The following is a 16,469-nucleotide window of genomic DNA, read 5'->3' as shown; positions in this document are numbered from 1 at the left end:
ATTCTACCTCAGAAGTTCACACCATAAACCCAGGGAGCCAGAAGAGTTCAATTTAAGAAGCTGAGGCTAATAAGAAGAGTCTAACAAACAATGGGAAGTCAAAGAACAATCCCCAAATGAAAAAAAAAAGGAGGAAGCCTCAGAAAGAATGCTAAATGAAACAGGGGCAATTCAACTATCAGATATTGAGTTCAAAGCACTGGTTATCAGGAAGTTCAATGAGCTCACAGTGAATTACCAGAAACTACAGGGAAACTATAACAAACTCACTGCAAACTATATCAACATCAAAAAGGAAATAGAAACTATCAGTAAGGGCCAAGAGGAAATGAAGAATACAATATCTGAATCGAAGAACACAGAGAAGGAATCAAAAACAGGCTAGATGAAGTAGAGGATCAGGTCAGTGAACTAGAGGACAAAGTAGAAAAAAACATTCACGAAGAAAAAGAAAAGGAAAAGAGCCTCAGAAATAATGAAGAGGGATTAAGAGACAATATGAAACGTAATAATATCCATATAATAGGGATACCAGAAGAAGTAGAGCAAGGGACAGAAAACCTGTTTGAAAAAGTCATAATGGAAAACTTACCTAATCTGATGAGAGAAAAAGTCACACAAATCCAGGAAACACAGAGAGTCCCATTCAAGAGGAACCCAAAGAGGCCCACTTCAAGACACATCATAATAAAAATGGCAAAACTCCAAGACAAAGAGAGAATCTTAAAGGCAGCAAGGGAGAAACAGGAAGTAACAAGGGAGCCCTGATAAGGTTAGCAGCTGACTTCTCAATGGAAATGCTCCAAGCAAGAAGAGAATGGCAAGAAATATTCCAAGTAATTAGAACCAGAGGCCTGCAACCAAGGCTACTTTATTCAGCAAGGCCATCAATCAAGACACAAGGCCAAGTAAGGAGCTTCCCAGACAAAAGAAGTCTAAAAGAATACACCTCCACCAAACCAGCCCTACATGAAATGCTAAAAAGACTGCTTTAAGGAAAGGAAGGAAAAGAGACAGACAGAGAGGAACTCAGGTATAAAAATGGCAATGAATAAGTACCTATCAATAATAACATTAAATGTAAATGAATTAAATACTCAAATCATATGACACAGAATAGCTGAATGGATAAGAAAGCATGACCCACACATATGCTGCCTAAAGAGACCCACCTCAGGACAAAAGACTTACACAGACTGAAAGTGAAGGGTTGGAAACAAATTTCCCAAGCAAACAAACAGGAAAATAAGGCCAGGGTAGCAATCCTCGTATCAGACAAAATAGACTTCAAAAAGAGTGCCATAATTAGAGACCCAGAAGGTCAATTCATAATACTCAAGGGAAGAATCCACCAAGAAGACATAAACATTGTAAATATATATGCCCCCAACATACGAGCACCCAAATACATAAAGAAAATCTTAAAGGACTTCAAGAAAGATATTGACAGCAACACAATTATAGAAGGGGATTTCAACAACCCACTGTCAAAAATGGACAGATATTCCAAACAAAATATCAAAAAAGACATTGTGGCATTGAACAAAGCCCTAGATGAAATAGACTTAATTGATATATATAGAGCCATTCATCACAAAGAACCTAAATACCCATTCTTTTCAAATGCACATGGAACATTTTCAAAGATGGACCACATGATAGGACACAAAACAAACCTCCACAAATTCAAGAATATTGAAATCATCCCAAGCATTTTCTTCCACCACAAGGTACTAAAACTAGAAACCAACCCAAAGGAAATAAGGCCAAAACTCTGAAAATCATGGAGATTGAGTAGCATGCTATTAAACAATGAATGGGTCAAGAATGAAATTAGGGAAGAAATAAAAAAGTTTCTGGAAACAAATGAAAATGAACTCACAACAATCCAAAACTTATGGGACACAGTGAAGGCAGTTCTGAGAGGGAAGTTCATATCTATACAGGACTACCTAAAAAAGATAGAAAGATTTCAAAGAAACAACCTAACACTATGCCTACAAGAACTCAAGGAACAATAACAAAGACAGCCCAGAACAAGTAGAAGGAAGGAAATAACCAAGATCAAAGCAGAATTAAACAACATAGAGACTAAAAGCACAATTTTACAGACCAATAAATCCAGCAGTTGGTTCTCTGAAAAGATAAATAAAATCAACAAAACTTTAAGTGGACTCATCAAGAAAAAAGGAGAAAGGACCCAAGAAGACAAAATCTGAAGTGAAAGAGGAGCGATTACAACTGATACCATAGAAATACAAAGTATTGTAAGAAATTACTACAAAAAACTATATGCCAAAGATTTGAAAACCTACATGAAATGTACAAATTTCTAGAAAAACATAATCTTTCAAAATTCAGAATAATCAGAAAGCCTGAAAAGACCAATAACAGTAAATGAAATTGAAGCAATAATCAAAAAATTCCAAACATACAAAAGCCCTGGACTGGATGGTTTCACAGGAGAATTCAACAAAGCATTTAAGAAAGAGCTAACACTTATTCTGCACAGACTATTCCAAAAAATCCATGAAGATGGAAGACTCCCAAACCCTTCTTATGAGGACAGCATTATCCTAATCCAAAAACCAGATAAAGATACAAAAAAGAAAAAAAATCCAGGCCAATACTGCTGATGAAGAAAGATGCTAAAATCCTCATCAAAATATTGGCAAACTGCATCCAGCAATACATTAAAAAGAGAATACACCATGACCAAGTGGGATTCATCCTAGGGATACAAGGATAGTACAACATTTGCAAATCAGTAAACATAACACATCACATAACCAAAATCAGGGACAAAAGTCATTTGATCACATCAATAGATGCAGACAAAGAGCTTGATAAGGTACAGCACCCATTTACTATAAAAACACTCAGTAAAGTGGGAATACAGGGAGCACTACTCAATATAACAAGAGCCATATATGAGAGACCTACAGCCATCATACTGAGCAAAAACATAGAATTTTCCCAGTAAGGTCAGGAACGAGACAAGTATGTCAGCTTTCACCACTTCCATTCAACACAGTATTGGAAGTCCTAGCCACAGAAATCAGGTAAGAAACAGAAACAGAAGACATCCAAATTGAAAAAGAGGAAACAATACCATAAAACAATGATGACATGAAAGTATACATAGAAAAACCTACAGACTCCACCAAAAAACTGCTTGACCTAAGAAATGAATTCAGCAAAACAGTGGAATACAAAGTCAATATTCAGAAATCAAAGGCATTTTTGTATAGCAACAATGAAACACCAGAAGCAGAAATCAGGAAAAAAATCCCATTTGATACAGAAACAAGAAAAATAAAGTACCTAGGAATAAATGTAACCAAGAAGGTAAAACACCTGTACTCAGAAAACTACAAAACACTGAAGAAATAAATTACGGACGACAGAAACAAATGGAAACATATACCATGTTCATGGAACAAAAGAATTAACATTATCAAAATGTCCACAGTACCCAAAGCAATTTACAGATTCAGTGCAATACCTACTAAAGTACCAATGGCATATTTCACAGACATAGAACAAACACTTCAAACATTTATATGGAACCATAAATGACCCCGAATAACTAAAGCAATTTTGAGAGAGAAGAGCAAAGTAGGAGGGATCACAATACCTGATATCAAACTGTATTACAAGACCACTGTAATCAAAACAGCTTGGTACTGGCCTAAAAACAGGCACACAGACCAGTGGAACAGAATAGAGAACCCAGAAATAAACCCAAATCTCTACAGTCAATTAATATTCAACAAAGGAGGCAGTAACATAACATGGGGTAAAGATAGACACTTCGACAAATGGTGTTGGGAGAACTGAACAGCTACGTGCAAAAAAATGAAACTCGAGCACCAACTTACATCATACACCTAAATAAATTCAAGGTGGATAAAAGACTTAAATATAAGCCGTGATACCATTAAAGTCCTAGAGGAGAGCATTGGCAGGAAAATATCAGATATTTCACATAGCAACATTTTTACTGATATGTCCCCTAGAGCAAGGAATATAAAGAAAAGAATAAACAAATGGGATATCAAAATAAAAAGCTTCTGCGCAGCTAAAGAAAACAGCATTAAAATAAAAAGACAACCAACTGTATGGGAAAACATATTTGCCAATGATTCTTCAGACAGAGGTTTAATCTCCAAAATATACAAAGAACTCACATGACTCCACTATAAGAAGACAGCTAACCCAATTAAAAAATGGGGAAAGGACTTGAACAGATACTTCTGCAAGGAGGACATTCAGACGATCCAGAGACACATGAAGAGATGCTCAATATCGCTTGCTATCAGAGAGATGCAAATTAAAACCACAATGAGATACCACTTTACACCAGTGAGAATGGCTTTCAGAAACAAAGCAATAAACAACAAATGTTGGGGAGGGTGTGGGGAAAAGGGGACTCTGGTCCACTGTTGGTGGGATTGCAGACTGGTACAACCATTATGGAAAACAGTATGGAATTTTCTCAGAAAACTAAAATTGGACTTGCCTTTTGACCCAGCAATTCCACTGCTAGGATTGTATCCTAAGAACCCTAAAACACCAATCCCAAAGAACCTATGCACCCCAATGTTCATAGCAGCACAATTTACAATAGCCAAGACTTGGAAGCAACCTAGGTGACCATCAGTAAATGAATGGACCAAAAAACTATGGTACATATACACAATGGAATTTTATGCTGCAGAAAGAAAGAAGGAGCTCCTACTTTTTGCAACAGCATGGATGGAACTGGAAAGCATTATGCTGAGTGAAATTAGCCAGGCAGTGAAAGACAAATACCACACGATCTCACCTTTAATAGGAACCTAAACAACAAAACAAACAAACAAAATATAACCAAAGACACTGAAATAGAGAACAGGCTGACAGTGACCAGAGGGGAGAGGAGAGGGAATTTCAGGGGAAAAGGGGAAGGATTTACAGATATAAGTAATAAGGACACATGGACAAACACTAGTGGGAGGTAGTGGGGTGGAAATGGCAGGGGGAGGGTTGGAGGGGTGGGCTGGGCTGGGAGTAAAAGACAGAAAACTGTACTTGAACAATAATTAAAATAAATTTAAATTTGAAAAATAAAATGAAATTTAAAAAGAAAAGAAAAAAAATCAATCAATATAATCCAGCACATCAAACAGTCCAAAGAAGAAAAATCACATGATCATGTTAACTGATGAAGAAATAGCATTTGACAAAATCCTACATCCATTTATGATAAAAAACAAAACAAAACAAAACTATGCAACTTTGTAAACTATGAAAAGAGGGGAACATTTTCAGCTTGGTAAATACCATCTACAAAAACATTACATTTAATGTTAATGGACTGGACACTTTTTCCCTAAGCAAAAGAACAGGGTGAGGATGTCCTGTCTCAATATTGCTATTCAACTGTGTACTGGAAATTGTGACTACAGTAAGATAAAAACAAACAAATAAAATGTATACATGTAAAGATAAAACTGTCTTTATTTGAAGTCAACATAATTATGTATATAAAATCCCAAAGACTACAAAAAAACCCATAACATCTCCAAGTTATAAGTATATACAGCAACATTTTATAGGGTAAAAGGTCAATATATAATAAAAAAGACAACTATTTACCTCCAAGGTCTGTCCAGAAGATATCCAATCATGCAGTATGAAAAATAAAGACATTTAGTAAAGAAAATACAAGGTACAAGAAATATTGTACAAGGAAAAATGACACCTCAGTCCCCTTCAAAGTAGGCACCTTGGGATCTCACACAGTTCTCTCAATAGCCATCAGCTGCCCTGTCATAGTTTCTTAAACCTCAGTGACAGTCTTAAATCTCTTCCCTTTCAAGGGTGATTTTAGTTTTGGGAAAAGCTAGAAGTCTCAAGGTGCCAAATCTGGGCTGGAGCAGAGCTGAGTCACCTGGGTGATTTTATGTTTTGCCAAATATTACGCAAGATGAGCTGGTGTATGGTCGTGATGAAGCTGCCAATTACCAGTTGCCCATAGCTGTGGCCTTCTGAATCAACCAAATAGTTTTTGTGGAGGAATGTTCAAGCTTAATGCAATAACTGATGCAGATTCACTGCTTTACTCAGTCATTTTGAATGTAATGGCCACACAGTACACATGCTCTCTCAGTGGTGTCTATTGCCCTCACTGACTAGTACAGTGAAGCCATCACTGTTCGTGCATGCTCATTCTAGTCCACTCTCCTCGGCTGTCAGGTTACATAAATCTCACACAAACTGGTAACTGTTCTTGTTACATTAACAATAGCTGGGCTTTTTCCAGATATGCCTTGGTATATCAGAATAAACAATTAGAATTTCATGTTTTCAAATAAAAAAAATACCAATTATAATATCAAACCGAAAAGTAATTAAGTATAAATCAAACAGAATATATACATAGATTTGAAGGAAGACACAAAACAAATGGAAGAAATCAAAGATCTAAGCAAATGGAGATATATTCCATATTCATCAATTAGAAGACTCAATATTTTTAAGATGTCAATTCTTTCCAGCTTAATCTATAAATTCACTGCAGCTGAATTTTAAAAAAGCTATTTTGTAGATATTGACAAAATCATTCTAAAGTGCATATAGAAAGGTAAAAGACCTAGAATAGCCAACATAATGTGGAAGAAGGGAAAAAAGGATTCACATTATCAGATTTCAAGACTTACCACAAAGCTACAAGTAACCAAGACAGCATGCTCCTAGTGAAAAAAGCACACAGATCAATGAAACAGAATAGTGGGTCCAGAAACAGAAACACCAAAATATATTCCACTGGTTTTTGACAAAGGCACAAAGATAATTAAATTAAAAAATAAGTCTTTCAACAAACGGTATCTGATCAACTGGAAATAAAAAATGAACCTAGACAACACTTATAACTTACACAAATAGTAAGTAAAAGTGAATAACAGACCTGAATATAACATGCCCATCGGTAAATGACTAGATCAAAAAACTATGGCACATTTACACAATGGAATTCTATGCTGCAGAAAGGAAGAAGGAACTCCTACCCTTTGCAACATCATGGATGGAACTGGAAAGCATTATGCTGAGCGAAATAAGCCAGGCGGTGAAAGACAAATACCATATGATCTCACCTTTAACCAGGAATCTAAACAACAAAACAAACAAGCAAGCAAAATATGACCAATGACACTCAAATACAGAATAGGCTGACAGGGTCCAGAAGGCAGAGGGGAGAGAATCATAGGGGAAAAGGGGATGGACTCACATGAATAAGTATAAAGGACACATGGACAATAACTAAGGTGGGGGGCACTGGGGGGACAGGGTTGGGAATATAAGACAGAAAACTGTACTTGAACAAGAATTAGATAAAATAAAAAAATTTTTAAAACCCCAAAACATGCAAACCTATAAAACTTTTAAAAACTATAGAACATTAAACATAACAGAAAAAATATCTATGTGATCTTGGATTTGGTGCTGAGATTTTATATATAACAGAAAAAGCACATTACATGAAAAAATACATGGGTTGGATTTTATTAAAAACAAAATCTGAGGGGGCAGAAGCAGAGGAGGGAAGTGGAAATGGCTGGTGGGGGTAGGGAATAAATGCAGGCAACTGTAATTGAACAACAATAAAATAATTTAAAAAAACAAAAAAATAAAATCTGACCTCTAAGGAAATGAAAAACAAACAAACACAAAACAAGCTACAGACTAGTAGAAAATATCTGCAACAAATATATCTAAAAGGAGTTGCATCCAAAATATACAAAAGACTCAATAAGAAAAACAAATATATGGGCCCTGGCTGGTGTAGCTCAGTGGATTGAGCACGGGCCTGAGAACCACACAGTCGTGGTTTGATTCCCAGTCAGGGCACATGCCTGGGTTGCAGGCCAGTTCCCGGCAGGGGACACACCAGAGGCAACCATACATTGATATTTCTCTCCCTCTCTCCTTCCCTTCCCTCTAAAGATAAATAAACAAAATCTTAAAAAAAAAGAAAAACAAATATACAACAACACTCAATAAGAAAAACAATTGGCCTAATTAAAAAATGGGCAAAAGACCTGAACAATCATGTCACCAAAGATATATGGATAGCAAATAAATACATGAACAGATGCTCAACATTATCTACCATTGGGGATATGCAAAAATGAGACACCATAACACATTCCATTAGAATGGTTAAATCCAAAACAGCGACAAAACAGCGACAATATCAATTTCAGTTCCAAATGCAGAATAGAAATTTTGATTCATGATTGGCAGGAATGCCAAGGGATATAGCACCTTTGTAAAACAGTTTGACGGTCACACAGAAAGATCAAGTCTTAACATATGATCCAGCAACTTCACACCCTAGATGTTTGAAAATGTATATCCATGCCCAAACCCACATCTGTATGTTTCTAGAAACTTAATTCGCCATGGCCAAAAACTGGAAATAAACAAAAGCCCATGGGTTAATGACTCTGAAATCACTTGTACACATGTGTTAAAACTGAATAGTTAAGTCAATGAAATTTGGATGGTGATAGCCAGATCCTCATTGTTAGAGTAGGAGACTACAGACAAGTGAGAGGAAAAAGCTAGACAGAATGTTCCATGTAGCAATGATTATACCAGGGGACATCACTATGAACTAATACTTAATAAAGATACAGATGATTGCATACTACCCATTTATTTTATATATGTGTATATACATGAGCTAGTATATATGTATATATATGTATGTGTATATACATGTATATACTTCCTTGTTCAGTCAGCTGAGAGCCTACAAGCAATGACACATCAGTAGCAATAAGCACACCTAGCCTCCCAAATTTGGCTTCTAATACAATGTCCCTATAAAACAAACCAGAGCTCCTCAGAGAAGGCTAATTCTAGAACAGGGAATATATAAGATGAAACTGGAATATCTTTTTTTTTTAATTAAAAAAAAATTTAAGTACCGTTGTCTCCAATTCTCCCCAATCACTGCGGCCCACCCCAGCCATCCCCACCTCCCACGTTTGATCCTCACTCCTCTTTGGCTTTGTCCATGTTTCCTTTATACATGTACCTCACAACCCTTCCCTCTTTTCCCCCATGACCCCTTCCCACCTCCTCTCTGGTTACTGTCAGTTTGTTCTGTATAACCTCTCTGGTTATATTTTGCTTGCTTGTTTGCTTTGTTGATTAGGTTCCACTTATAAGTGAGATCATATGGTATCTGTCTTTCAACACATGATTTATTTTGCCTACCATTATGCTCTCCACATGCTGTCGCAAAGGGTAGCAGCTCCTTTCTTTCTGCTGCATAGTATTCCACCATGTAAATGTACCACTGGTTGTCTGTTTTTTTTACTAGATGGGCTTATTTACTGATGGGCTCTTAGGTTGCTTCCAGCACTTGGCTATAGTAAATTGTGCTGCTATGAACGCTGGGGCGCGTAGGTTATTTTGAATTAGTTTCTGGATTCTTAAGGTATAGTCCCAGCAGTAGAATTACTGGGTCAAAAGGCAGTTCCATTTTTAGTTTTCTGAGGAAATTCCATAGTGTTTTCCTCAGTGGCTGCACCAGTCTAGTCTGCATTCCCACCAACAGTGTTCTAGGGTACCCTTGACTCTACAACCTCACCAGCACTTGTTTGTTGATTTTTTATGATGGCCATTCTGACCGGTGAGAAGTGGTATCTCATTGTGGTTGTAATTTGCATCTCTCAGATGGCTAGCGATGCTCAGCATCCTTTCATATGTCTCTGGGCCCTCTGTATGTCCTCCATAGAGAAGTAAGGAAGTACAATATAAAAACACTAAAATGTGGTGTATCAAAAGGACAAAGAAACTAATTGAAAGTGGTCTCAATAACCAAGCAGGAACAATGCGATCAACAAAATGAACAAGGTAGTATTCTATAACTAAAGACTAAGTACACAGTTATGAGTTCAAACTAACATAAATAGAGTAAATCAATAAACAAGAGAAAATACATAACTCTGTACAAAATTCCTAATAGTTTATGTGGATACTCCATCATGAAGGAGGTGTACCATAACTCCTGTAAACAGTATTATAAACAAAACCACTTTAAAATGAAGCTGAACCTACCATGCCAAAGGAACTGCCTTCCACGTCAATGCTGCAAATCTTTGGAATGTTTAAAACAGGATAAAATAAACTTTGGACTGAGCCTAAGCAAGCTTGTTCCCCCAAAAACCGTTTATAGAAATGGTAACAACAAAAACAGATATGACTACTAGACTGATGACTACATCTAAAATTTTAAATAAATTGTTTAGAATTAGCATCACTATGCTATCTACACCATAGAAATGCCTTTCTTCTATTGATGTTAATTATCCCCCATCCCTTTCTCACAAATGCCCATTGCATTTGTCTCCTAACTGGAACATTATTTAGGCTTCTGCCTGAATTAATGATACCTAAAGTGTTATCATTATTGATCTCAACTTATTAATATCAAAGTGAGAGGCTTGACTGCTTCTCACTTTGGAAGCCCATATTGTTTTGGGGTTAACATATTAGAGACTATTAAGAGAACTAAAGTGGCCTCACCTTCATTGTTCAGTGTACCCTGCACTAGGTATGGTACCTTCCATGGGCTGCAGTTTCCTTTACTGTAAAGCCCTCATAGGTTCATGGACCTCCCTCCTTGTTTGGTACAGGTGAAATGCATTAACTGAAATCTAAAGGGGTTTTTCCCTGCATGCACCCACAGGAGCCATGGAAGGCTGTTTCTACATGGATAAGTACTCATTTAATGAGTACTCCTACAGAATGCACAATTAACAGAAGCTTCTAAAGGACAAAATAATTTCTAAGTGAATCCTAAAAAATACACTAGCTATATAGGTATGTGCTTTAAAATTTCTTACCATTTGTCCTAGCTAAAACCTGAGAGGATATTTCAAATAATCAAATAATTCTTTTTCAGAAATTAGGCAAAATTTTAAGTTAGTGGCAGTTTTATAACTCTCAGCAACTTCCAAGGATTCCTACAGATAGCAGAAATGTAAACACTGCCCAGAACAGCCTAAGCCTAAACCAAAGGGAGAAAAAATGGAAAAATGTTTGTTAAAAGGCACAAGAGGCTGAAAAGGTTCCTTTGCTTGAAAAACCCTGGCCCTGGTCTCCTTAAAAAAACATGTTTATCAAGGACAAATAAAAATAATAAAAGTCTCAGCCACCTAAATAATCTCAACTTATTCCAACTGTCACAAATTAATATTTGGGTTGTGTGTGTATGTGTACCTGTCTTATGGCTAAATTTTTAAAATAAACCTTTCATGTCTCCAGTCGTATCTGTCTGTGTATGTATATGTTTGCCTACTGCTGGAAGAAATGATTAAAATTGGTTTATAAAAAGAGGTGTACGTAAGTGGCTTTAAGAAATTTATTCCTAAAGTTGGCAGGGAGGTACGTAGGTTAACCCACTTGCTCATGCACCCAACTGGGACACCTAGCTGATATTCTGAAGAACAGTGAAGAACAAATGGAATCCCAGATTATATGAAGTTTGGAAGTCAAAGGTTTCAGAGGACATTAAAAAACAGATGGTAAGTAGATTTTGTAGGCAGCCGAGAAGGCTGCTAGGCCCTGTGCCTGGGACCTACCATGGCAGCCGTGGTCCCAGTTCCTGATGCCTTAGGAACTTAGGAAGAGAGAGGAATCAGCGATTCCAACTTTGCAGCTCCCTCCCCTCCCAGAGCAGGGAAGCCAGACCAGTCTAGGGGAGACTTGGATGCTTTAAGTCACTGGGGGAATAGACACAGTGGAAGACACACAGCAAGGGATGCTCCCTACCTTGGACTGTGGTCTCTGGCTGAGACAATACCAGAGAAATCTGGGGGCAGGGAGACATCTGGAGACTGGAGAAGAGTAGGGTTAGGCTTAGGGATATCATAGACTATGGCCCAGAGAGTCTTGGGACTGGTCAGAGACCTGGGCTGTCTGAAAAGCCTGGTGCTTATTAAGAACAGCAGCTGGCAACCAAAGGAAATTTGCTTAAAAAAAAAAAAACAGCCACAAATACTGTGCAAGGACCTCTCCTGCAAGGACTACTCCTGTGCAGTAGCCCGGCCAGTGAAGAGGGAGGAAGAAGGGTGCCACATGGACTGATAAGAGAAGGGCAGCAAGGGCTCAAACTGTTAGCAGTGCCCAAAGAGACTTAATTTAATAGAAAAAAATACACTGCCCGAAAGGGATTGTTAAAAATATATATTTTATTTTATTATTGTTCAAGCACAGTTTTCTGTCTTTTACTCCTATCCCAGCCCACCCCTTCCCAGTGCTCCCCACCTCCCTCCATTTCCACACTACTTAGCCTTTGTCCATGTGTCCTTTATATTTGTTCCTGTAAATCCTTCCTCTTTTCCCCTGAAATTCCCTCCCCTCTCTCCTCTGCTCACTGTCAGCCTGTTCTCTATTTCATTGTCATTAGTTATATTTTCCTTGCTTGTTTGTTTTGTTGTTTAGATTCCTGGTTAAAGGTGAGATCATATGGTATTAGTCTTTCACCACCTGGCTTATTTCACATAGCATAATGCTCTCTAGTACCATCCATGCTGTTGCAAAGGGTAGAAGCTCCTTTCTTTCTGCTGCATAGAATTCCATTGTGTAAATGTACCAGTTTTTCCATCCATTCATTTACTGCTGGGCACCTAGATTGCTTCCAACCCTTGGCTATTGTAAATTATGCTGCTACAAACATTGTAGTGCATAGATTCTTTTGGATTGGTGTTTCAGGGTTCTTAGGATATAATCCTAGTAGTGAACTTTCTGGGTCAAAAGGATTATTCATTTTTTAATTTTCTGAGAAAATCCCATAATGTTTTCCATAGTGGTTGTACCAGTCTGCAACCCCACCAACAATGAACTAGGGTCCTCTTTTCCCCACAACCTCTCCAACACGTTTGTTGCTTTATGATGGCCATTCCGACCAGAGTAAAGTGGCACCTCATTGCGGTTTTAATTTCCATCTCTCTGACAGATGGTCAAGATATTGACCATCTTTTCATGTGTCTCTGGATCCTCTGTATGTCTCTCCTTGGAGAAGTGTCTCTTCAAGTTCTTTGCCCACTTTTTAACTGGATTTGTCATCTTCTTAAAGTGGATTCATGTAACTTCTTTGTAAATATTGGAGATTAAACCCTTGTCTGAGGTATCATTGGCAAATATGTTTTCCCATACAGTTGGTTCTCTTTTTAATACTGTTTTCTTTAGCCATAAAGAAGCTTTTAATTTTGATGAGATTCCATTTGTTTATTCTGTCCTTTACGTCCCTTACTCTAGGGGATATATCAGTAAAAATGCTACTGTGTGAAATATAAGATTTTCCTGCCAATGTTCTCGTCTGGGACTTTAATGGTGTCATGGCTTATATTTAAGCCTTTTGTCCACCTCGAATTTATTTTAGTGTATGGTGTAAGTTGGTGCTTGAGTTGCATTTTTCTGCACTTAGCTGTCCAGTTCTCCCAACACCATTTGTTAAAGAAGCTATTTTTACTCCATTTTATGTTACTGCCCTTTGTCGAATATTAATTGCCCGTAGAGACATGGGTTTATTTCTGGGCTCTCTGTTCTGTTCCATTGGTCTGTATGCCAGTTTTTATACCAGTACCAGGCTGTTTTGACTACAATGGCCTTGTAATGCAGTTTGGTATCAGATATTGTGATCCCTCCTACTTTGTTCTTGTTTCTCAAAATTGCAGCTGCTATTCAGGGTTATTTATAGTTCCATATAAATTTTTGAATATTTTCTTCTATGTCTGTGAAATATGCCATTGATACTTTAACAGGTATTCCATTGAATCTGTAAATTGCTTTGAGTAGTATGGACATTTTGATGATGTCAATTCTTCCAATCCATGAAGACGATGTGTGTTTCCATTCGTTTGTGTCTTTCTTGATTTCTCTCTTCGGTGTTGTGTAGTTTTCTGCATATAGGTCTTTTACCTTCTTGGTTAGGTTTCTTCCTAGGTATTTTATTTTTCTTTTTGCTATATCAAATAAAATTTTTTTCTTGATTTCTGCTTCTATTTCATTGTTGTTATACAAAAATGCATTTGATTTCTTTTTTTTTAAAGATTTTATTTATTTATCTTCAGAGGGGAAGGAAAGGAGACGAGAGAAATATCAATGTATGGTTGCTTTTCCTGAGTTCCCTGCTGGGACCTGGCCTGCAGCCCAGGCATGTGCACTGACAGGGAATCGAACCGCGAACGTGTGTCACAGGCCCGTGCTCAATCCACTGAGCTACACCAGCCAGGGCGTGGTTTCTTGATATTGACTTTGTATCCCACTGTTTTCCCAAATTCATTTATTAGGTTGAGCAGTTTTGGGGTAGAGTCTATAGGAATTTCATGTACTCTGTCATGTCATCTGCAAACAGTGACAGTTTTGTTTCCTCCTTTCCATTTTGGATGCCTTTTACTTCCTTTTCTTGTCTGATTGCTGTGGCTGGAACTTCCAATACTATATTGAATAGAAGTGGTAAAAATGGACAACCTTGTCTTCTTCCTGATCTTATCAAAAAAGACTTTAGATTTTTGCCTGTTAAGTATGAATTTGGCTGTAGGTCTTTCATATATGGCCTTTATTATATTGAGGAATGCTCCCTCTATTCCCACTTTGCTGAGTGTTTTTATCATAAATTGGTTTTGTACCTTATGAAAAGCTTTTTCCACATTATTGATATGATCATGTGATTTTTGTCTTTGCTTTTGATTATGTGATGTATCACATTTAATGATTTGGGAATAGTCAACCATCCTTGCATCTCAGGGATAAATCCCACTTGGTCATGGTACATAATCTTTTCAATATATTGTTGGATGTGGTCTACCAATATTTTGTTGAGGATTTCAGCATCTATGTTTATCAGCAATATTGGCCTGTAGTTTTCTTTGTTCTGTCTCTGTCTGGGTTTGGAATTAGGATGATGCTGGCCTCGTAAGAAGGGTTTGGGCATCTTCCATCATTGTGGATTCTTTGTAATAGTCTGTGAAGAATAGGAGTTAGCTCTTCCTTAAAAGTTTGAATAATTCCCACGTTAAATCATCTGGTCCAGAGCTTTGATGTGATGGGAGTTTTTTTATTATTTCTTCAATTTCATCTGCTGTTATTGGCCTGTTCAGGTTTTCTGTTTCTTCTTCATTCCATTTTGAAAGATTATATTTTTCTAGAAATTTTCCCATTTCACCTAGGTTTTCAAATTTCTTGGCAGTAATTTCTTACAGTCCTTTGTATTTCTGTGGTGTCAGTTGTAACCCCTCCTCTTTCATTTCTGATTGTGTTTATTATTATCCTCTCTCTTCTTTTCTTAGTGAGCCTGCTTAAAGTCTTGCCTATTTTGTTTCCCTTTTCAAAAACACAGCTCCTAGATTCACTGATCCTTAGAATTCTGCTTCCAGTCTCTAGGTCATTTCATTCTGCTCTGATCTTGGTTATTTTCTTCCTTCTACTTGCTCTGGGCTGTCTTTGTTGTTGCTCCTCGAGTTCATGTAGGCATATGGTCAGGTTGCTTGTTTGGAATGTTTGTCTTTTCTACGTAGTCCTATATTGCTATGAACTTCCCTCTCAAGACTGCCTTCACTGTGTCCCATAAGTTTTGGGTTGATGTGAGTTCATTTTCATTTGTTTCCAGAAACTTCTTTATTTCTTCCTTAATTTCATTCTTGACCCATTCATTGTTTAATAGCATGCTATTCAATCTCCATGATTTTGGGTGTTTTGTCTTTTTTTTCTGTGGGGTTGATTTCCAGTTTTGGTCCCTTGTGGTTGGAGAAAATGCTTCGGATGATTTCAATTATCTTGAATTTGTTGAGGCTTGTTTTGTGTCCTACCATATGGTCCATCTTTGAAAATGTTCCATATGCATTTGAAAAGAATGTGTATTTAGCTCCTTTGGGATGAAGAGGTCTATATATATCAATTAAGTGTATTTCATCTAGGGCTTTCTTCAATGCCAAAATATCAACAAAATATCTTTTATTGATATTTTGATATATCAAATAAAAATATATAAATATATTTTTATATTTTTATATATCAAAATATCAAAGATATTTTGTTGATTTTTGTTTGGAAGATCTGTCCATTTTTGACAGTGGGGTGTCAAATTACGCTATTATAATTGTGTTGCTGTCAGTATCTTTCTTGAAGTCCTCTAAGATTTTCTTTATATATTTGGGTGCTCCTATGTTGGATGCATATATATTTACAATGTTTATGTTTTCTTGGTGGATTCTTCCCTTGAGTATTATGAAGTGACCTTCTGGGTCTCACTTTATTACCCTTTTTTTGAGGTCTATTTTGTCTGATATGAGGATTGCTACCCCGGCTTTTTTTCCTGTTCATTTGCTTGCTAAATTGATTTCCAACCCTTCATTTTCAGTCTGTGTAGGTCTCTTGTCCTGAGGTGAGTCTCTTGTAGGTAGCAT

The 16,469-nt window shown here is 37.0% G+C and overlaps 1 protein-coding gene across 16 annotated transcripts in view; it reads right to left on the bottom strand.

The window, feature by feature from the left end:
- ZNF248 (zinc finger protein 248) overlaps positions 1–16,469 on the bottom strand; it is a 61,229-nt gene that overhangs the window by 21,554 nt on the left and 23,206 nt on the right. For 6 of the 16 annotated variants that reach the window (XM_037041333.1, XM_037041342.1, XM_037041325.1 and 3 more), the window contains 2 exons: positions 6,705–6,737; positions 5,641–5,649 (listed from right to left, as the gene is read on the bottom strand). The exons of 9 other annotated variants lie outside the window; for them this stretch is intronic. In XM_037041333.1, coding sequence (XP_036897228.1) covers positions 5,641–5,649; positions 6,705–6,737 — 42 coding nt within the window. The remainder of the gene's footprint in view (positions 1–5,640; positions 5,650–6,704; positions 6,738–16,469) is intronic. One more of the 16 variants, XM_037041326.1, reaches the window with a different exon arrangement.

Source organism: Sturnira hondurensis, unplaced genomic scaffold (genome assembly GCF_014824575.4).
Source record: "Sturnira hondurensis isolate 20B ecotype Veracruz unplaced genomic scaffold, ASM1482457v3 Scaffold0002930, whole genome shotgun sequence".
Taxonomy (NCBI): domain Eukaryota; kingdom Metazoa; phylum Chordata; class Mammalia; order Chiroptera; family Phyllostomidae; genus Sturnira; species Sturnira hondurensis.
Note: the sequence above shows the minus strand (reverse complement) of the source record. Positions and strands in the feature narration are given on the sequence as shown.